Source organism: Gambusia affinis, linkage group LG04 (genome assembly GCF_019740435.1).
Source record: "Gambusia affinis linkage group LG04, SWU_Gaff_1.0, whole genome shotgun sequence".
Classification (NCBI taxonomy): Eukaryota; Metazoa; Chordata; class Actinopteri; order Cyprinodontiformes; family Poeciliidae; genus Gambusia; species Gambusia affinis.
Genome location: NC_057871.1, coordinates 10,240,067 through 10,263,596, shown reverse-complemented (window position 1 = coordinate 10,263,596; position 23,530 = coordinate 10,240,067). Strand labels below are relative to the sequence as shown.

Sequence of the window (23,530 nt, the reverse complement as noted above, 5' to 3'; positions counted from 1 at the left end):
TATTAAGCGGATAAATTGACTGAATGTGATACATATCTAGGTTTAAACAGATTATCATAGGGATGGCCCAGTCCAGATAGCAGGGCTTTTCTCTTTTTATCAACATTCAATCATCGGCGCTAGACGCCATGTCGCTATATCTATATCTAGTTTCGAGGCCCCCCTTATTTAATAATGTGTAAGTGAAACTGGAAATAAACTAGATACAGAAAAATTGAGGCAACCAAAAGACCTCTGGTTAGTTGCTTTATATGATGTCACCAGAGATTTAGATAGCCTTTATCTAGATTAAATAATGTTTTACAACAAAACATTAATTTAAAAGATACTATCCAGTGGTGTATTTTTCCCCACTGTCCAATGCATACTAACATTAAAAACACCAGTGGATAATGAAGTATATAGGATAATTCCATTGGAAAATCCGAGAAAATCCAAGCTTTTACTTACAAAAGTGCACTGGAGAAAATAAGCAATTTCTCCTTTGGGGAAATGCTAGTTGATAACGTCACAAGAGGGACAGGAATCAAGCTGTTATATGATCTTTTGTCAAATTTTGATGTCAAACTCCAAGGCATTCAAATTTGATTCTAATATTGTTCTGCAAAGCAGTGAAACACGTTATGTTTTATTGTTTACCAGTTTTTCTAAAATGTATTCTGTATTGTTAAATGGCTTAATTGCTGCAGCTGTACAGAACACAAGAGGACAATCTTTAAAGGAGAAATATTTGATTGAAACCATGAAAGTAATAAAGGAAAGAAAAGCAAGTACTCAAAAGAACCAAATATGCCTTATATCATGTAGACAGACATATTGGGGCATGGAATTTTTGGGGGGAGCATAGACCTTTTTTGATTAAACAATGTTTTACAACATAAAATGCTGTTCTATAAGTGACAAACTATTTAAAGTAAGTTTATGGATTTTACAGAAATGTCGACCTGGTAGTTTTAATGGAATATTGCTGTCTGTTTAATTATTCATATTATGTTTTATCCAAATTACAATTTATCTTTCAAACAATTTTCTTACATTGATCACACCACAAAGTATACACTGTGGGTCTTCCCACCCATTGACTGGACATGCAAATAAACTGTATGAAATTCATTTGGAGTTAACAAATATATAATGTTTTATTTATTTATCTTGCCTGCCTTCTGAAATGGGAAAGACCCCTGGGTGGAGAACCATATTACCTATTTCTTAAACTTCCACTGCAAATCAGGCTCTCGAATTATTCAAGTACAAGTACACAAAATTACACTCCACACTATGTCAATATTTGTTCAACAAGAACTAAGCCAAACTGCAGAAACAGTGAGTAAAAATAGAAAGTTCTGTAGCTTACAGAACCACTTTTACCTGCAATAACTTCAAGTATTTATGAAACATTTCAGTCTTTACAGTTATTGTGGTGGAACTTTGGTTTGTTCCTTGCAGCAGTGATTCAGCGCAGGTTCTTGTTTTTACACATCTCTCTTAATGCTCTGCTAAAAATATTAGTCAGGCTGAGGTCTACATTTTAACTTACATTGCATGTTTGCTGGAATTGCTGGTTGACTAGGCAGGTTATTTCTTACTAGAATCTACTAGTATACGGAAGAGTTCATGTTGACTCAATGACCACAGGGTCATACAAACCCAAATTCTCAGTCTTCCAACTCCATGTTTGACATTTGTTATGAGTTTGTGCTGTTGCTATGTTTCACAGTAATAACATGATGTGTCATATGATGTGTTATGTGTCACTTGAGGTTTTATTTGCCTGATTTTAATATTTGGAAAGAACCAGATATACTTCCATAATGTGGGTAATATGTATAGTCTTAAAATTGAAAGACTTTTTTGTGTGCAGTTAAAGCTATGCCTGAGATTTTTCACCGACTAATAGAACAAGATATGACAAGTCTTTATCCATCCAGCCATCCATCCATTTTCTAAACACCCTTTGTTCCTAATGGGGTCGGGAGGGTTGCTGGTGCCTATCCCCAGTTAACGTTCTGGGTGAGAGGCGGGGTTCACCCTGGACAGGTCGCCAGTCTCTTTAGTTCAGAAAAATTACTTGCTATTTTTTACTTTAATGTCAAACATGTTCTGATGTTTTTTTGTTGTTTTTGTTTTAAAAAAGCTTTAAATAACCAATTTTTTTACAATGGATTTTATTTTGGTTTGTTTAAAAGTTGGAAGCCCAACCAGCCTCAATTATGTTACAACATGAGTCTGTTTATAATACTGATTATATATTTGTATTTAGAACTTTTCCTTGAGGTACATCTCTGAAATCTAAATCAGTGTCAGAAATAGACACAGTTCTAATTACTTTTACCTTTGATTATCATTTTAGAAATATTAACAGTTTTGGCAAATACAACAAATTTGCTGGCTTTGTAAAACCAATAATACAGAACTCTCCAGTTACTCACATAACTTATAATTGGATGATAGAAAGTGAAGTGCAGTAGAGATTTGAATTTTTAAAAGTTATTTCATTACTATTAAACAAGTGACAGAGCTCTTCTCAGCAGGCGAACCTATTTAATCACAGGAAGTATTTTCACCTAACTGCTTCAATAAATCCCATAGTTGTTCTTTTTCTATACATTAGCGCCCTCTACTGAAGAGAACATTTTGTACTTTGCATGGTTTTCTTTTAAACAGACGTGAACCTACGGGCTGCCACATGATTTAATGCCTCTCCATACAATTGGATTCACTTTAATCAGATTATAAAATAACTCTCATTTACAGTCCAGAAAACATATTGTCCCTGATTTCCAAAGAATCGCAACATGTTTAACTCTTTAGACTCAGGACCTCTCCAAGACTGAAGCCCAGGAAAGGTTGTGACGCTTCTGGATTTTTTTTTCACATCTTGATTTGTTTGTGTTTGCATGGATGAAGGCTAGATTAAAATAGTAGATAAATCAAATCTAAATTAGCACATTTAAAAAGTATTGTTGGCCAAAGTGCTGCACACAAAAACAACAAATAAGAGTAACTCCAATATTAAACAGTGTGAAACATAGCCTTGCATCAATCGGGCAAAATATTTTGACCACCCTCCCAAAAATGAGTTGATCTGTTAGCAGCAGATCCTTTAAGTTTTGAGGAGGGGTCCCAGTGTGCTGCATCAGTCCATGGGCCACTGAAGATAGGCACCAGCCCAGGTAAAGACAATGGATGGATGAAACCTTAATGTCATGTTTTTAAGTGAAACTTGTTGATGTAAAGATATCAGTGTGCTGCAGAACTAATTGTATTAGCCACTCAAAACTTTAGTTTTATGAGTGAAACTACTATGGATAAAGGGGAGTTGATGTTTGATTGTTATTTAATAAAATACTTCAAGGCAAGACAATGATACAGGGAAATTCAAACACTTGAATATGCTTATATGCTTATGTTGGGTTTATAGAATACTGTTTACAAGAAAATTTTTTGATTATTTTTCTAAACTACTATTTGTTATCTACATTGATTTTGGTTACATCTTATAATAGATGTGTTACAGCCCCTGTTTTATCTAATGCAATTTAATGCAATTTTTATTTATAAGTTTGTAATAATTTGAAGGGAAAACTCTGAAATATGAAGGGTTAGTTCAAAACTTAGAAAATTCAAAGTCAAAGATAAATCAACATCACATACCGCTACTTCAAAAATGAATAAGAACTGCTTCCTTCAATTGAACCTGAGCAAATAAACCATGTCAACAATAGGAGTCTTTATTAGGAGACCAATCCTAATATAGAAAAAAAAAACTCAACCACTAAAATTATTCTGCCTAACAGCCAACTGGCCAGGAAGACATATTTCTCCCAGCTTTTGTGCTCTTCTCTTCTAAGGAGCAGAACGAAGTCAGTTGTGCTCAGTTAATCTGTAGGATCTGCAGAAAAACTAATAGGAGCCCCACCTAAACCAGATAAGGACCTTTACATTCAGCACGCTCTCCTATAAAATCTAAACCACAGTTTGAGACACATTTTCTGCCACACAAATATTTCACAAATAAACCTCTATAAAAGATGTCTCTTATCAGCAAAGGGTTGGATGTTGAGACACACTCCGAGGCCTCAGTTTATAAAAAGGCACCCAGCCTTTTTACTCTCAGCACAGGAGTTTCTCTCTGTTTAGATTTGCCATGAGTCAGTGATGTGAAAAACCCAACAGTTTTTCAGTTTCATTTCTAAACTGGGATTCTTGGTCATGATACAATTTGAGTCATAGAAATATGATTCACCACATCAAAAATAGAATGATTTTTTCCCCTCACATGTCACTTCCCAACACAAAAACAATAACAATACTATCAATGATGGAAAAAGGGCCTTCTGCAGCACTGAAAACTCCAAAAACTAATGGTAATGAAGCAGAGGAGGTAAGTTACCCAACAACTCTCACAAAGGTATCTGCTCCACAAGCAGACTCCTCACTTAATGGTAATACTCTAAACACCAACCCTGGATTGTGATCAACCAGTCTCTCAACGCAGTCTTACCAGATGTTGGTCTTCAATTGTAACAGTAAGTGAAGCAGTGAAGAAAAGAAAATACACATCTGCTGTTTGATTTTGAGTGGATGGACATTTGAGGAACAAATTGTCTCTACTGTGTTCAGCCTTACCTTGTGTGGATGATTTATTGGATAAGTTTGAATGTTCCAGCGGAGCATGATAATGACCAAATTATGCTCTATATCCCTGCTATCACCAGCAGAACCAAAGCAGAGATGGTCACAAGACGTTACAATAATGCTAAGACACCTGCCAGTTTTTAAACTACCACGCCTGTCTTTACGCTCTGTTGATAAATACTTTTTGTTCAAAGCTGCAACTGAAATGGATCAAAAGTATTCAGATAAAGTCCAAAGTTATCTCTGGAACCATTAGTTGGAGATCTAAAGCAGTTATATATGTAGACAAATATTTTATTTATATATTTAATTTTACATTTATTAATTGTATAAATAAATAAATATATATATATATATATATATATATATATATATATATATATATATATATATATATATATATATATATATAGCTTGCTTTCCACAGGCTTAGAACTACAACCAACATAAACTATAACAAATTGTAACAATTGTAAATTGTTATATGTAATATTACTAATATATTATTTGAAGGTAGATAGAGGTTTTATTCTAAGTAAATCTCTGCCGTTTAATGACGTACTAGGAATACGCATTTTTAATAGCTTTCTATAATTAAGTATAACTTTGAGAATTAAAAGAAACATACTTCGTACAAGTTTGAAAAATAAATTAAACAACTGTGTAACTTTGCACAGAATCATGGTTTGCTTAAAGTGGTATTTGATTATTAAAAAAAATCTTTAATTGCAAAAAATGTGAAAGTAGGTCTTCAATTGCAAAGCAGTAAAGTATTGTGACAGAATAAGCAGCAATGCTACTACTTCAGAAACAACAACAGCAGACCGCATATTCACGCATGTTCAGTTTCAAAGCAGTAAAGTGGGAGAAAAAGCGGGCATGTTACCACTTCAAAACAACAACAAACCACATGCTCACACGGGTGCTCGAATAAAAATCATTTCCTAAACATTAGCACCCTCTACTGGAGAGAACATTTTGTACCGAACAGATTCTGCTCCTCTTATACAAACATGGATGTGATCCTATAGACCACCACGTGGTCTAGGCCCTGGGTAATCAGGGTTGCTTTGACCTGTTGTTGACAGCACAGTCCCTTTCAGTACAGAGAACATGCTGTCCCTGTTCCCTTGTTCCCTCAACAATCTGAACATCTTTAACTCCTTGAACTCCAGAGCTTTCATGGACTAAAGCCAATGAAAGACTGGTGCTTTTTAATCTCTAAGGATCCTAATTGCTTTCATATGGTGGAGCTTAGTTGCCTTTTTGGATGACAATATTGTTATGAACAGACACATTTTTACACACTGATCTCTTTTACTGTTAGTATTTTTCAGTGTTTCCTGATCTCAAGAAAGGATTTCCACTTTAAATGTGCAACCTTTGTATTTTTCTTCTATTTCTTTTAATTTATTTTATTATACAGGGAGAATAAAACCCTAAATAAGAATAGTTACAAAATCAGTTATTGGTACCCTTAACAATTTCTATAAAATCAATCTAACTGAAAGTTATTATAAAATATACTGAACTTTCAAAAGTTGGTAAGAGTCCCTAACATCTTATAGCTAATAATGTATGACTCTGTTTCCCAGGGATATAAGTGTGATATTATGAGGAAAGCTTTTTCTCTTTAACTTTTCTAAGTAGGACAGACACAAGAAGAGGCCATTTAAATAAAGCAGACATTAACCTTCATAGATCAGGAAATTATAATGGAAAAAATATCAGAAAGCTGAAATTTGATTCAATTAAAATTTTTCTCAAAACTCCCGTATGCACAGCATACACAGAATTGAAATGGTGATTCCCTCATATCCCTGGTACAAACAGTAATACATGAAAAATATAAAACAAAATACCTGTGAAAAACACATAAAACAAAATGTTTATGGGGGTAGAGTCAGAGAAGGAAAACAGGGAAGGGACTTCAGCATAATGATGGCCTGATGGGTTTTCTGGTTCTTGTCTGGATGCTCCTCGTTCTCCTCCCAGAGGGCAGGAGACGGAAGAAGACCTTAATACTGAGTGCTTTGTGGGCCAGGTTTGGTTGATATCCTGGAGTGTGAGATGGAGGGTACCAATAATCTTTTCTAATGCTCTCTGCGTTGCAAAGTCTTCCTGCAGGATGCAGTGCAGCCGCCTACCACCGGGATGCTTTCAGTGGTTCTGGAATAGAAAACGGACATAGTGGGGATCAGTGGTTTGGCTCTTCTTAGTCTGTGGAGGAAGAGGAGTGTTGCTGCTCCAGGAAAGATCCTCAGTGAGATACACACCCAGGAACTTGGTGTAGCTCTCTCTCGCTAAAGCAGCACCATTGATGATCAAGTTGGGTTGTCATTGAGTTGTTCAGTCATTGTGTAGTTGTCAGATTTTGTCTGTTGGTTCTATACTTTTTGGATTTCATTTCTTGGTTTAAGGCAGGAGTCTAATGATGCTGGTAATTATTTATTTATTAAAATCATATACGTACATTTAAAAAACAGGCAAAAGAGGAACTGACCTGACTGGAACAATGAAATTAACAGAGACAAAAGCACAGGACAGACTGCAAGGGTAGAAAAGGACAATCTGGGCAAGGAGAAATTAAACAAACTGGCTTTAAACTGCATGGGATTAATTGATCTAAGAAGCAGATGAGAATAATCAAGAGACAATATTCCAGCTGGAAGAACTAAACTGAGAGGCTGAGAGAAAATGACTAAATAACACTGGCATGAACACAGACAGAATTACTAAGAGTTCATGAACTAAAAGCGAATGACCAACTCTTAAGTAAGGATCTAAACCAGTACACATAAAGAGACCACAAAAAAAGAATTGAATATCTCAATAATGAACTGTGTATGGGTGTGTACTTTAAAAAATAATCAAAACACAAACCCCAGGCAAGAACAGAAGCTCTAAATGGATCATGCCATTCTTATCCTTGTTCAGTTGCTCCTGTATTCCTGCCCCATTCATGGCAGCAGCCAGTAATCACTCACCTGTTTCTTCCTGGATTCTCCTGTATTTGTACCAACTCCAAACAAGAAACTATGACCTAATTTATTCCCATTACCTTTATTATGATTCCAAGTGTAACAGTACATCCTTACATGAAACGCAATGGAAATGGATGCTGCTTTTATGACCATGCATGCCAGCAGCATACATTACAGAAGCCTCTTTTTGAACTCTTCGTATTATTGAGTGATAAAAGGTAAGTACAATAAACCTCATGTGTTATTCATAGGTCTTCAACACTTGTGTGCTTCCTTTCTGCTCCCTGCCCATCCGCTTATCTTTCCATCTCAGAGACAAAAAGCCTCTCAAGTGAGCATCCACAAAGATCATCGAAAAAAACAGCAACAGTAAAGCACTTAGCAGTGGAACAACCCATCTTTGTTTTCTCAAATGTGACAAATCCAATGGAGCCACACTCTTTCCTGCTAACAAATCAAATCAGCGGTTTGGCCCGGGTTTATCAGTGTGATGTTTAGCTCCGAAAGAGGTACTAAAATCTTTGAAGAGCATGCTCAGAGGTAGTGCTCACTTGACATGTTCAACATAATATTTCAAGAAGCCATCATTAAAGAAATGTAGCATTCTTTTCAGCAGTCCTTGCCCCCACCACCCTTCATGTAAGTGCTTCACCTCAGTTGTATCTATTCTCAATGATTGAATTACTACAGGGTAATGGAAACCATGTAGAGTGCTGTGGGACATCCTTTTCCCACACAACAACCGTTTAATCACAGACAAACAGCGGGCACAGTGCCACATTATATATCACTGTCTGAAAATGAGTGAGAGAAGGAGACAGAGTGTTGTTTTTCTGTTTGTTTTATTTGTGATGTTATCTAAAAAAATTTAAATGTAAGCGTGAAAAGCATCAGCTGGATCCTTCCTGGCATCATAATGGATCCTAAATAGGGCAATAAAAATGCAAAGTGATGATGAGATTAGCATTTTATTGCCTTCTTTGCTACTTAGACCACTCTAAGTAGCATACATGTTAATAGGCAGGTATTAGCTCAAACTCTTTCACCACACAGTGGACTGTTCGTGTGCAGAATTCACACACAACCAGCACACAGCCACAGATGTTTCTTGCCATCAGTTCAGAGGAAACATCTCCACCTCCCTCCGCACCTCTTACAGATTCTGGGTTTTCCCAGTCACGATCAGCATCTCATTTTTCCCTCCCTATTTTTGTCTTGAAATATTCTATGTGTTTATTGTTTTGAGGCCCCTATTTGTGAAATTTTCGTCCCTTTCTCCCATCATGTCGTCTCTTTTGAGGGAAGAGATGCAGAGAGTTTTATTTCGACCTGCAAAGCACAGACTTGTGGAGTTTATTGAAATCGAAGAGCCAACGCCTGGAAGGCATTTTCTCTGCGTCTCAGGTAAACTACTCTTATTTTTTTTCTCCCCGTCTTTACTGCAAATGAAAATCATGGTGCCGCACTGCATCCCTTGTCCAATTAAATGTAAGTGGACTTCTGTTCTCACAGTTGGACAAAAAAAGGTGGTGCAGTTAAGCATAGTGCACTGTCAGATCTCTCAGTCAACCCGAAAATCTGGATCCAAGAAGTTACAAACCAAACGTTCCAGCATCCAGGACTGCTACAAGAGGACAGAGATCTGGCCCCTGCAAGACCTGACTCTTGTTGATGGAAGAGATCCTGATGTGGTAATTTGCAACATTTCTTTATAAAATCTATCTATCTATCTATCTATCTATCTATCTATCTATCTATCTATCTATCTATCTATCTATCTATCTATCTATCTATCTATCTATCTATCTATCTATCTATCTATCTATCTATCTATCTATCTATCTATCTATCTATCTATCTATCTATCTATCTATCTATCTATCTATCTATCTATCTATCTATCTATCTATCTATCTATCTATCTATCTATCTATCTATCTATCTATCTATCTATCTATCTATGATGTGTGGTGTTTCTTACTTAATTACTGTAATCAAAAAAGTGACGCAGTGTTAATGATGACATAGCAGCCATAAATAATACTTGTAAAAGTATAACAACCAGCCAAAAGTATTTAAATTCTTTGAACGTTTGACCATTTTTCATGCTTTAACTAGAAACTTGATTTGATGTAATAGAAAAAAAGTGACTAAAGTGGAGTCATTTTTCAACCCTTCGAATAATTTTGTACAATTCAAGAACAGCGCTGATGTTGTCCACTAGAAAAGACACATGAAGCTGATACATTCTTAAAAATTTTTGGAGCAAGGTTGTCATAAAAAATATTGAAAAGAATAAAATATTAATTTATTCATAAAAATAGTTGTCTTTTGTTCATATTTTTTAGCTGTAGTTTCAATTTCCCATAAATAGAACAAAACAGCTCTGACTTGGGCACACCCATTCATTAACATTGGCTAAATACAGGATTTTCAAACAAAGAGTGGGCCGTCACAAATGTTTGTGTTCTGCACAAACAAAATTGAAAATAATCAAAACCATACAAAATTACTTCAGAAATCAGACTACTTTGTTCTTTTCACTAGAACAATTAGCATTTTAATTGGAATAAGAAATGGATTTTTTGAACTTGATGAGTTTGTCAATAAGCTTGGACACCAGTATAACACTAAGTAACGTTATGAATTGAAGGGGAAAATTCTACATTATTTTTATTGAATTAATTTTACAAATACATATTTGAAAAGTGTATCGTCCACTTCTACTGCTACTTTCAGGATTTTAAAGACACAAATATAGACACAACCTTAGAAGGCCAGTAGCTTTAAGTCACCTGTACATTATCATGTTTATTTATTTGCCCCCAGGATGACTCCTGCTTCCTGCTGCACTTCGATGAGGTGCGTACAGTGACGGCCGTCACCTGCTCTGCCAAATACACGATGGTGCGTGCCCTGGTTGCCCTCTGTGACCGCTACTGTGAGAGGCCGCTAAATCTGCAGAACTTTGACTTCCCTTACATCAAGCCCTCCACCTACTACTCCAACAGAGGGGACTGTGTCGTTCTGTCCCAGATATGCTTCTATGCATGCAATTTGGTTTGCTTGTCTATGTGTCCAGTGCCACTGGACGCCTAACAACACATCTTCTGTGTGTTTCTCTATAGTGTGTGAGCATTGTTGTGCTGTAGCTAATGTTCTGTGTGTGTAATTCTGGTCAAACGCAAGTATGTTTCAATTGGGTTTATATTGGTTATTTATTTTTGCATTACTGCTCTTTTAACCGTATGTTCATGACAAACAAGTTTTAGACTGATATTTGTAGGACATCTTTTGTACTTAGTGTTTAATTATGTGATCCATTAGAGTCCACTAAAAATGACATTCACAGTAAAACAAAATGAACTATAGAAGACAAATATAACAAATAGATAAATTGCTTATTTTATTCATGGTAAATAAAGACTCCTGTGAACACAGCATGTTTACTGTGTGTTATTTATTTGCCATTTCTGTATGTTAGATTCAGTATAGCTAAAGTAGCACTTTTAAAGGAAAAATAATTTTGGAGGCATTCTATTGGTATACTTTGGCTTATTTTAGATCATTTTAATTAAGTAATAGCTAAAAAATATTCTTTTGCAGGAAATATCAGGGAACAAGTTTATACATTTCATGTTATTGAAAGTAATGAGAACATTGAAATTAAAGTTCTGTTATGAGAGATTTTATTTATGTAGTCATTTTCAAAGTTTTGGAAAAAAAAAAAAAAAAAATCAAAATGGATATCACTGGCAGACTTTTTGCCTTTACCCAGAATATTTAACTTAACTTTTATTCATGCAAGTGCTTTCACTTAAAATTAGTTATAGTAGCAGGATGCCCCTTCACTCTTTTTTCTATCTTGTCATTTGCATTTTGTTTTAGCATATTATCTTTTCATAAATGAGTAATTGTGATCTATTTAGGTGTTTATTTGCTGATTTTATTTCTTTATTTTTTGTAAGAAACACATTTTGGTGGTTTTTGCCTTTACATATTATTGATACATTTTATTTATTGATAGGAAATATATCAGTTTTGAAAAGTGCTAATTGAAAATTGCCTTGAATTAGTGCTGCCCACCACCTTCCCTCTTACCTACATGTTCTACCTGTAATTACACTGCCAGTCAAATACCAAATAAAAGTCTATTTCACATCAGTAACAAGTTCTTCCCATCCATGTTCAAAATAAATTAAGACATAAATGCTTATTAATTTCACAGTTGAACATTAGAATACATACCGTACTTCAGCCGAACATGCCCCTCATAATATGGCGGACAAAAGCACGAATTATGTGTGGCACTCAATGGTGTACAATGTTTTAGTCGTCAGACAAAATGCCTGAATGAAAAAATACACCTGTAACGATTGGTCGCATAATTATTTGTATGCGTTGTCATTTATATTTAGATATTTTACAACACCACATATATTAATTTTTACTATAATATACTTGTGACAAAATCACCTGGAACTACGCAAACTTTTAGTGTCGGTTTGTTTTCGGCTTATAAAGGAAAGCCTCTCAGCTGCGGTCTTCGTCCACGCCTAGCTGCCGCCAAAATTCAAGTAGAGACGGGGTTGTCGGTTGTAAACACTGGTCAGCAGTGTCCTTGCGTATTTTCACATCTCGGTTAGCCTTAGTACTGAGTTATCCTCCGAGGTCTGCGGCGAGAGGACAGAAAGATGTACATCAAGTCTATAATCATTGAAGGGTTTAAATCCTACGCTCAGAGGACCGAAATCAACGGCTTCGACCCGCTTTTCAACGCGATCACAGGACTGAACGGTAGCGGAAAGTCCAATATACTAGACTCGATATGTTTCCTTCTGGGCATCTCCAACCTCACACATGTAAGATTGCTATTTAATACGCATATTAAGTCATTTGGCTATCTGTTTTTAAATCCATTTGATTTATCTTAATTTATTTCACTTTATAGGTGCGAGCCTCCAACCTCCAGGACCTGGTGTACAAAAACGGACAGGGTGGCATCACTAAAGCCACTGTGTCTATTACTTTTGACAACTCCAACAAAAGTCAGAGTCCTCTGGGGTTTGAAACCCACGACGAAATCACAGTCACCAGACAGGTACGGATACAAACAACTTTTCTCTAATGACTATACAATTTCACAGGTTTGTCCTTGATCCTTTTTTCCCCCCTTTTATCCCAGTATTGTTAGCCGTATGCTTGAGAAACACCTTTGATGCTTAGGAGTTTAGGTCGTAAGCATCAATATTAACCAAGGCTGATGATTTACTAGGGATTTTATTTGAAAGTTCAGCACATAATAGTAGAAAAAGATTATACAATTTTTCAAAAATAAAAACCAATCTCAGTTTGTTGTCTTTCGGGATTGACCTCTCTATTTTCATCTATCCATTTTCCCATCGACTATGACAAGTTTCTCTTTCCACTCTGAAGAAAACCATCTCTAGTTTTCCAGTATAAAAAGTGTGACACATATTTGTATTGAGCCCACCTGAGTCAATATGTTTATTAGGATGAATTCTTCGACTTTCCTGTTTTACGCCACACCACATTAACACTCATCCTTTTCTGCTTCCCACACCATGATGCTGCTACCACCATGTTTCAAAGTGGAGAAGATGTATTAAGGTTGAGGCACAGAGTTAGTTTCCTTGATATGAAAAGTGTATTCATACACAGTACAGACCAAAAGTTTGGACACACCTTCTGATTGAATTCAATTAGAAGGTGTGTCCAAACTGTATATTCTGCCCATTTATTCTAAGATCCATAAATAATATCCACTATAAGGCACTCTGAAGGTACTTAATTCTACTCTAATTATGGGCTTGGATTTCTTTTCTTTCAATCGAAAATATTCAATTTGTGCCGGTTTCTGTCTTACAGGTTGTGATCGGTGGCAGGAACAAGTACCTTATCAATGGAGTCAATGCCAACAACACCAGGGTGCAGGATTTGTTCTGCTCTGTCGGCCTTAACGTTAACAACCCACATTTCCTCATCATGCAGGTCGGCCCTTTCTTCACATTCCTTCCATTCTTTTTTTTTTAAAACCTCAAACATTAGACTATGTTTTGATCTTGTGATGTTTCCATTACTTCAGGGGAGAATCACCAAGGTTTTGAACATGAAGCCACCAGAGGTAAAACCTGCACATGTCACCAAATGTCTCAGTAATGGCTGCCTTCGTTTGCAACTTCTAGAAAATTCTCTTCTTCCAGATTCTTGCCATGATCGAGGAGGCAGCAGGCACCAGGATGTATGAGTGTAAAAAAATCAGCGCTCAGAAGACGATTGAGAAGAAGGAAGCAAAACTGAAGGAGATTCAGACTGTATGACATGCAGGGGCATTTAAAAAAAAAAAAATTTGAGTCTGTTTTAATAGAAAAATCCTGCAAACTTTGCCTTGTATTTAACTCTTTTAGATTCTGGATGAGGAAATTACTCCCACTATGCAAAAACTGCAAGAAGTAAGCTGACATTTGAACTCATTACCTGTACTGATACCAAGGAAAAGCATGTAAAAGCTTTCATGTCACTCTTCCTAAACCCTCTCCTCTTTCTCCAGGAACGATCATCCTATTTGGAGTACCAGAAGCTGATGCGTGAGATCCAGCACTTGTCACGCCTCTATGTGGCCTGGCTGTTCGTGTGCGCTGAGGAAACCAAGAAGAAGTCTGCAGAGAATCTGAAGGTGATGCAGGACAACATTGCCAAGATGCAAGCCAACATGGCCGAGAACGAGAGCAAAATCCAGGAGCTGTCGGCCCAGATTCAAGAGCAACAGAAGAAAAGAGACCAGGTACTGCAAAAGGGAACAAACAGAAAAGTTGTTTTTAGTTTTTATTTTTAAACTGTAGCGCTGTTTTGTTTAGTGTTTTAGCCCCATTGGTTGTTTTTGTTGTGATTTTCTCACCTCTGATGTTAAACTGCTCATTTCAAGGAGGTGAACGGCGTTTTAAAAACCATGGAAGACACTCTTGCTGACGCCCAGCGTGTGGACGCTAAATCTCAGAGTGCTCTAGACTTAAAAAAGCAGAATCTCAAAGATGAAACCAAGAAGCGAAAGGAGCTGGTGAAGAGCATGGAAGAGGTAATGAAACAGCTAACGATTATTTTAGTAATCGAGTATTCTGATGATTAATTGAGGAATTGGAAAAATAATCGACACATTCTGCAGATTTTTTATTTAACAACTTAAGCTTATCTTATACAATAATTAAAATACATAAAAAAGCACTCATTCCTTTTATTGTCAGTAAGAAAAATATTTTATTGATAACAGTATTTTTTATTTTTAGTGTACACTTGATCATTCGTAGCAAAGGATTCATCTGCAGCTAAATCACATTTGTAAAATCAACAAGTGAAAATAAAAGCTCAGCTCTGGCTCAATACTGTAGGGCTATTCTGTTGGGGTTTTTTTCCCAATTAACAGATTTTTGGATAGTTAAAGGGTCTCAATAGATTTTATTTATTTATTTATCTACTGAATTTGAACCAGCTGAAGCTAAACCTTTAGAAGTTCTCAGCTAAACATATTTACAGACAAAGATTTTTCATCTTAAATGGAAAGTGTATAAATTTTTTTCATACAGTTTTGGCTTAATTAAATGTATTGATTTTGTTGATCTATCAAAATATAGCATTTTTTTTAAGAGTCTGTATATTCCAGTTAAAGATTGTTTGGTTACCAAAGGAGTTGACAATTTCAATTAATTGTTTCAGAACCAGCTAGTATCAGAACCAAAAAAAAAAAAAAAAAAATTGAATATAAAACTTTTCTTTTGTTTCCTCTCTAGGATAAAAAGGTGCTTGTGGTAAAGGAAAAAGAGGTTTCCAAATTGGCCGAGCAGCTTCGCACTGTGCAGGAGGAGGGACAGAAGGACAGCGCCGCCCTGGAGGCTGCTGAGCAGCACTTCAAGGCCGTGTCGGCCGGTCTGTCCACCAACGAGGATGGCGAGGAGGACACGCTGGCTGGACAGATGATGGCCTGCAAGAACGACATGAGCAAGGCCGACACCGAGGCCAAGCAGGTGAGAACACCAACTCTGATGAAGGCTCACTTTGTTATACTACACTGTGCTTTATGGTGGTTTGGCATGTTTTTTTTTTTTTGTTTGTTTGTTTAAACAGTTTGGTCCTACTTATTGCACTAACACCTGCTCTCTTTCTAGGCCCAAATGACCCTGAAGCACGCTCAGGCTGAGCTAAAGTCCAAACAGGCTGAGGTCAAGAAGATGGACAGCGGCTACAAGAAGGACCAGGACGCCCTGCAGGCTGCCAGAAGCAGCAGGGAGAAACTGGAGGCGGGGTTAGCCAAGCTCAACTACGAAGGTAGTAAACAGTTACTTCCAAGCTTTAGTTTTATTTCTCCTCCAAACCAGTGTGATAACCGTGGCTGTGTCTCTGCAGAGGGAAAGGAGGAAAGTCTGCTGGAAAAACGGAGGCAGCTGTCCAGACAGGTCTCTCAGCTCAAAGAGACCTACGAACGCCTCATGTCCCGCTTCCCCAATCTGCGCTTTGACTACAAGTAACGCATAATTTTTCTGAACACTGGACATGCAGGGCAGAGAGTCTTTATAGAAAAGGTTTTTAGTTTGTGTCACTAAGTGGGTTTAGACTTGATTTAAGACTCAAGTTCCAGCTAACCAGTTCACCAGTTTGATGGTGAACTTCTTTTTCATCTAGATTACTTCCATAAGGTAAAAGAAAATTAGTCATTTAATTGCAACATGATGCAAAAATCTATTATAAAAAAACAACTAAAGATACCGTACATCTTATAGAAATAAATGTTCATTGTCATATTTATCATACTCCCAAGAGAGAACTCGTAGGTCACAAGTTTTGAAAAACAGAAGGAACAGTTTTTTATTTAGTTAGTTTCACAGGAAAAAGTAAAAGGATTTAGTTGTATTTTCCCAAGATACAGGGAGTGAAGAATAAATAATATTGGCTATGAAAAATGTGTTAAATGAATACTTTTATTTCTTATTCCATAATTCAAAATATAAAAGTGAACATTTCTGGAAAATAGATGTTTTAAAAATGATTTTCTATTTAGACAATGACATTCTCATTTTCTTTGCCCCACTAATCTTGGGTTTTAACATTGTCTAATGAGTACATCATTGAGATAAAAATGTCTTAAGAACTAAATCTTTCAGTTTTAGTTTAAAAAAGAAGTGTCCATAGAGGGTTCCTCAAACCTAAGAACTTTGGTCCTACAGGCAAAAAGTTTGGAGTCTACTGGTTTACACGCTACTACTTTATTTTATTCAGGTTTTGTTTGAGTTGTTCAAGTATGAATTTCAGCTCCTTTAATTTCTGGGTTTTACCACATGACTGACCCCCATGCTAAAGCAAGATAATGTGATCACCAGGGATCCAGAGCGTGGCTGGGACCGCAGCAAAGTGAAAGGGCTCCTCGCCAACCTGATCACTGTCAGCGACGTCACCTACGCCACAGCGCTGGAGGTTGTTGCCGGAGGCCGTCTGTACAACATTGTTGTTGATACGGAGGTAGGTGTGAGGAAAGACTTGATGAATATGGAAATAAAGGTTTTTCAGAAAGACAGCGGGACGCTAACCCGCGGGTCGGTGCGTTCTCTTGCTTAGGTGACGGGTAAAAAGATCCTGGAGAAGGGAGAGCTGCAGCGGCGGTACACAATCATTCCCCTGAACAAAATCTCTGCCAAGACGCTGAACGACAAAGTGATCAACGCTGCAAAGAGTCTGGTGAGAGAGCGGCTATAGATCAGAGTTAAATATTGACGTGTTTGTTTGTAACGCTAAGAGTTCTCCATTTTCTTTGCATTTTTCTCTGCCAGGTTGGGCAGGATAACGTTCACACTTCCCTGTCTCTGGTTGGCTATGAAGCAGACCTGCGGAAAGCCATGGAGTACGTGTTTGGGTCCACCCTGGTGTGCGACACGCTGGACAACGCCAAAAAGGTGGCCTTCGACAAGCAGGTGATGACCAAGACGGTCACGCTCGGAGGGGACATCTTCGACCCTCAGGGAACTCTGAGCGGAGGTGAGACTGGGGGGAAAACAGCCAGATGGATTCTGGTTGCGTTGTGAAATTAAATCTGTACAGACATGCAGAGAAAGGAGGCGGTAACTGGAATCTGGCAATATATCCAATTGATTGGTTCTGATTAATGTCAGTCTTTTTTGAACAGTAAATTTGCAGGAAATAGGCTGGAGAGAGAGAAGACATGTAGTAATTATTGATAAGTTTGTTTTTTTGTTTTAAACATCTGAAATACTCCCAAACTAGTGATGTGACCTTTCCTGTTTTATCCACGTTTTTCTCTCCATGCCGTTGTTTATTTTTAAACAGTTATGTGGCGAAACTTGAAAATGCTGCTACACGTTACTCAGCAGGTTGTTGCTAGGTAACCAGAGTGAGTGAGTTAGTTGTGAGAGGTGGAGCAGCGGCTAAAAGCTTTCTTCTGCCTACATCCCCCAGAATGCCATTCCACAACAGAAATCTGAACACATCTGGAGTCACACACAACTTTTCCCCTACAGGCGCCCGCTCTCAGTCGGCCTCCATATTGACGAGCCTGCAGGAGGTGAAGGAGGTCCAGGACCACCTGGAGGAGAAGGAGGCCCAGCTGCAGGACATCGAACGACAGCTGGCTGATCTTAAAGGAACCGCTGAGAAGTAAGCAGCTTTCAAGGAAGCTACCGCATGAATTTAATATGTTTGTTAATAAACTCTTTGCTTAAAAAGTCAACATCCTCAGTAATTAAGTAATTAAGCAACAGTAATTAAGCCAAAAAGGTACAAAAATGTAAAGAAAATTTGCATTTTAGATGAAAAAACTTCTTTGACTGTAACTATGTTCTACCCAGAACTCCTCGAGTGGTATAATCTTTAGCTTTTTCTTGCATATTTTAAATAGTGCATAAAATAAACTTTAGTGGTTAAATGAAAACTCATTTTTATGTTGTTTTTTTTTTTTCATCTGATTGCCCGATTAATTGTTACTTATACAATGTTCGATCACAGGAATAATTGTAGATATAGAACCTTAAAAGCGTGGAACAGAGTTCTGAGTCGGCCTCATTAATCCGTCCAGGTACCGGCAGCTGAAGCAGCAGCATGAGCTGAAGCTGGAGGAGGAGCAGATCCTGCAGGCCAAGGTGCAGCAGAGCTCCTTCCACCAGCAGCAGGAGGAGCTGGAGAGGCTGCACAAGGCCATTGGTCAGAACGAAAACACACACACTGTTCTCTAAAGGTAGAGGCTGTACGCCGTTTGACCCAGCGGTGTGTGAAGCTTGTTTTCTGCGTTTGGCCAAACAGAGGAGAGCGAGGAGACTTTGCGCGTCACCAAAGAGGTGAAGAAGAAGGCCGAGGAGAAATACAAGGTGCTGGAGAACAAGATGAAGAACGCCGAGGCGGAGAGGGAGAAGGAGCTGAAAGCAGCCCAGGAGAAATTGAACACAGCCAAGGCCAAAGCAGACGCCTTCAACAAGAAGCTGAAGCAAAAGCAGCAGGTAAAACCGCCGATATCTTGTAGTAGTGTCATTATAACAATAAAAATGATGATAAAGAAAAAAATATTTGTTGCTTCTTTTTTAGGAAACTGCACGACACAGCATTCATAGCGGCGCAAACATAGATACTGGTTTCCAGAAACATTCCTTTTTGCTTTTCCAGGACGCCACATACTTAAAGATGTGTGATTTTTATCACTTAACTGCACAAATATAATAATATAATAAATGCGCCCATCCTTAGTCCCTTCTGTTTGCCAATCTGCCCTTCCACTTCTGCTTTTATTTTTTCATACGTTTTAAAAATATAACAGCTTAGAACTCTGGGAAGTGACATGTAATCACGACATGGAGAATCTTCTGCTTTTGAGTCTCCCTGTTGGGTGTTTGATGTTCAGGAGTCTGACGCTGTGGCCCTGGAGCTGGAGGAGCTGCAGAGGGAGCAGGCCGGCTACGAGCAGCAGATTCAGGCCGTGGACGAGGCCATGAAGGCCATCCAGGAGCAGATCGACAGCATGGCCTGTACCGTCTCCCAGAACAAGGTGTCGTTTACAGGACTGTCTTGAAACCAGTTCAGCTAATTTAACACACAACTATGTTGAAGCTAAATTGTTGCAGTGAAATGACTAGTTGTCCTGGTAAGACTGTCTGAAGACAGTCGGTCCCCAGATTGTACCCACAGATATCAGAGAAAACACGGTGAAATATAAGCATGTGTTGCACTTAAAGATTTTTTTAAATAAATTTTAAAAAGCACTGAAAACTGTTAGTGGCCTTTCATGTCAATACTCTTTACTACTAGGTGTGGGCAGGTGGATCATACCTAATAACATATATTGACATTTGTGGTGTAATGTGACTATTAATGCACTGCTTGAGTGCAAAAGCTACAAATATTTCCTACTTTGTAACGTAGGAGACGGTGCGTAAAGCCCAGGAGGAGCTGAGCAAACAGAAGGAAGTGATCATGACTCAAGACAAAGAACTCAAGGTGACCTTTACATTCGTCTTGATTGTTTTGGCTTCCGAACGCCACAATTTACTCCTGTCTGTCAGGAGCGGAGTAATTACAGTGCCTTAAGGGTTTATGACATAAATACCTAACAACTTGTCATGTTGCCTCTCTTTCTGAATGCTCCAGGAGAAAAACACAGAGGTGAATAAGATGAGGGAGAAGAACAATGAAGCCCAGCTGAAGATCAAGGAGCTGGAGCACAACATCAACAAGCACCACAAGGAGAGCCAGGACGCTGCTGACAAGGTTCGCTCAGTCTCTCATGTTCATCCATCCATCGCTGCGTCTCTTTGTTCTCCTAATCAGGAAGTTTTTTTTTTTTTCCCCCCCCCCAGGTGAGTCGGATGCTGGAGGAACACGACTGGATCCATTCAGAGCGGCAGTATTTCGGCCAGCCGAACACCTCCTACGACTTCAAGACGAACAGCCCCCGTGAGGCCGGGCAGCGCCTGAAGAAGCTGGAGGAGACCACCAGCAAGCTGGAGAGGAACGTCAACAAGAGGGCCATGAACATGCTGAACGAAGCGGAGGAGAGGGTGAGACGGGGAGCAGAGCGGGGGATGGAAAGGTCTGCACTCAGGGTTCATTTGCAGCCCGGAGATGTTTGACGTTTGACTTTCAGTATTTTCCAGTGGAGACATATTTGTACCTCCACACTTTAATCCCCATCACATTGTTTGAATATGTTCTTTCTCAGGGTATCTGTGCATCTGTAAAAAGTCTTAAAGTTCTGTATTTAAAAATAAGGCCTTAAAATGTTTGTTTTAAAATGGTAAATTGGGCTTAAATACAATAATCACAGGTTTCAAATTTTGTCTTGGCAGGACTTTTTAATCTCGTATTTTTTGTTACTTCTTGTGGGACTTTTCTGTCAGGCAAAAGTTTAGGTTACACTTGGGCATCTTCATTGGGTTCTGACTTGAAACTATTGAGGCTACTGCTAACTAACTGCTAACATACCCTTGCTAGTTAGCTTTTTCAGTGTCAATAGTGGCTAAGTGTAAATGTATTCCCAGTTGGCTGCATAAATTCCATACGTTTCTGTGGAGTTAGGTTTTAATAATATTAAAAAGTCTTAAACTTGAGTTTGTGAAACCTGCAGAAATCTTGTTTCTGTCATTCCTCGTTTACGTCCATCTGTCTTGCCTTTTCTTCCTTTATTCCCTTATCCATTTTCCATAAAACCATCTCACTGCAGAAACACCTGCTACATGAGAAGTTCTGAAAACATAAAACAATGCAGGACAGATTCACAATTGTTTGTCCTCCTGCAGTACAACGATCTAATGAAGAAGAAGAGAATTGTGGAGAACGACAAGGCAAAGATCCTACAGACCATCAAGGAGCTGGACCAGAAGAAGAATGAGGCGCTCAACCTGGCATGGCAGAAGGTCTGCTTTTTGTTTTGTACCTGATTTCTCTGGATTAGATTTACTGTTTTAAACTCATTTCCCAACATTTTCAGTGATAATAAACCCCCTTTTGATTTTTTTTTTATTATTATTATTTATTAAAACAAAGAAGGGCAGTATGGTTTAGAGCCATCTTCAATTTCAATCCTCCCTCTGCAGGTAAACAAGGACTTTGGCTCCATTTTCTCCACCTTGCTGCCAGGAGCCACAGCCAAGCTGGCTCCTCCCCAGGGATGTGGCGTCCTGGACGGCCTCGAGTTTAAAGTAGCTTTGGGTGACACCTGGAAGGAGAACCTGACTGAGCTCAGCGGCGGGCAAAGGTTTGAAACCTTACACTCCTCCTTATTGTGTTTTCTCAGCCTGTGTGAGATCGTGACTTTAATCTCTCTCTCCTCATCAGGTCACTTGTGGCTTTGTCTCTCATCCTGGCCATGCTGCTTTTCAAACCCGCTCCCATCTACATCCTGGACGAGGTGGACGCAGCTCTGGACCTGTCTCACACACAGAACATCGGACAGATGCTGCGCACACACTTCACACACTCGCAGGTAAGTGACTCAAAAGAGCCATTTGTTGAGAGAACAACATGCATACGGAGCAGCAATAAAACCAAAATTGTACAAAAATGTATACATTTATACTCTTGTCTGTAAATATGTTCCATCCAGAAGTCCTCAAGTGGCATCGTTTAAATTCTGTAAAGAAAACCTCCCATTAAGCACATTTTGGTTTCCAATTATTAATCAGATTTATACAATAGTGATGTCAAGTCAAACATAAAGGTCTGAGATTTTCACATGTTTTCTTTAGCTACAGATGCATCTCTTGCTACAAATCATTAAGTGTTCATTAGAGGAATGCTGTTTTGTTGCATTGTAAGTAATAGAATATTCTTCTGATTTAAAAAAAAAAAAAAAGGGGGGAATGAGTTGTTTATTTGCGTCTTTTAATGTCGTTCTAATATATAGATAAAGGATTCTTAAATAAAAAATCCATTTAATCATTTGTTTACGGAATATGCAAACTTTTAACATATAATCAGAATAAATCTCTAGAGTAATAGTTGTGTAAAATAATAGATAGTTGCAGCCTTCTTGCAAAATCCGTAGAGACATACTGTTCCCCAAATGACTTGCAGCTGTACAGAGAGACGGGGTAACTCTACAGTTATGGACCCAGGAGGAAAGAATAAAAAAGTGCAACACATTTTTTCTAATTTATTTTCAGAAGTTTGAAAACCACTCATTCTTGTTCTTTCACTTCCATTATGCACTACTTTTCTACCCGTCTATAACACCAAACCTCAATAAAACATACAGAATTTAGTGTTTGTCATGTGACAAGATGTGGAAAAGGTTTGAAAGACTTTAAACAAAACGGTAGGTTCTTCCTGCGACGATCTTCCTTCTCCTTCTCTCTTCAGTTTGTGGTGGTGTCGCTCAAAGACGGCATGTTCACCAACGCCAACGTCTTGTTCAAGACCAAGTTTGTCGACGGCATGTCCACGGTGTCGCGGACCGCGCTCAGCCAGAGCGACTCCAACGTTCTGCTTAAAGTCCACGACAAGGCTCGACAGAAAGACAGGAGGAACAAGCAGCTCATCAGTTAATCGTTGCACTGAAAACATCAGGGCGGCCATCTTTGTCTTGACCTAAAATGATAGTAACTGCTTTTTATGTCTTACTGATGTCTGTGTATCTGTTTAGCAATCCTGTCTAAATACTTCATTTGGGTCCTTTGTTTTATGTGTTCATCTTTTTATATATGCAGCTGATGGATATATTTGTTTGTTTGTTGTAAATAAAGCTGGTAAACTTTATTGTTGGAGGTTTTTCTGTCTAAATTAGGACTATTTATGAAGGAAAGAAACTTTCAACATAAAATCTGTTTTCACCATACATTCCAGATATGTACAATTGGTTTTATTGGGTGCATTAATACATATATCTTTGATTATATTTTGAGTAG

At 38.0% G+C, this 23,530-nt stretch overlaps 2 protein-coding genes across 2 annotated transcripts; both read left to right on the top strand.

The window, feature by feature from the left end:
• The first annotated feature begins 8,761 nt into the window (after nt 1–8,761).
• On the top strand, nt 8,762–11,006 carry exoc1l (exocyst complex component 1 like). The gene is made up of 3 exons (XM_044114649.1): nt 8,762–9,026; nt 9,135–9,313; nt 10,452–11,006. The coding sequence occupies exons 1-3, from the start codon at nt 8,906–8,908 to the stop codon at nt 10,719–10,721; spliced, it is 570 nt and encodes a 189-aa protein (XP_043970584.1). The 5' UTR covers nt 8,762–8,905; the 3' UTR covers nt 10,722–11,006.
• Nucleotides 11,007–12,169: 1,163 nt separating this feature from the next.
• smc2 (structural maintenance of chromosomes 2) lies at nt 12,170–23,381 on the top strand. The gene is made up of 25 exons (XM_044115229.1): nt 12,170–12,484; nt 12,574–12,723; nt 13,512–13,634; nt 13,729–13,767; nt 13,847–13,957; nt 14,051–14,095; nt 14,194–14,427; nt 14,569–14,718; nt 15,428–15,661; nt 15,803–15,962; nt 16,041–16,158; nt 17,012–17,150; nt 17,247–17,366; nt 17,459–17,663; nt 18,164–18,299; nt 18,718–18,842; nt 18,942–19,135; nt 19,534–19,677; nt 20,052–20,126; nt 20,277–20,396; nt 20,486–20,686; nt 21,425–21,541; nt 21,722–21,882; nt 21,963–22,110; nt 22,986–23,381. The coding sequence occupies exons 1-25, from the start codon at nt 12,317–12,319 to the stop codon at nt 23,169–23,171; spliced, it is 3,603 nt and encodes a 1,200-aa protein (XP_043971164.1). The 5' UTR covers nt 12,170–12,316; the 3' UTR covers nt 23,172–23,381.
• Nucleotides 23,382–23,530: the final 149 nt, after the last annotated feature.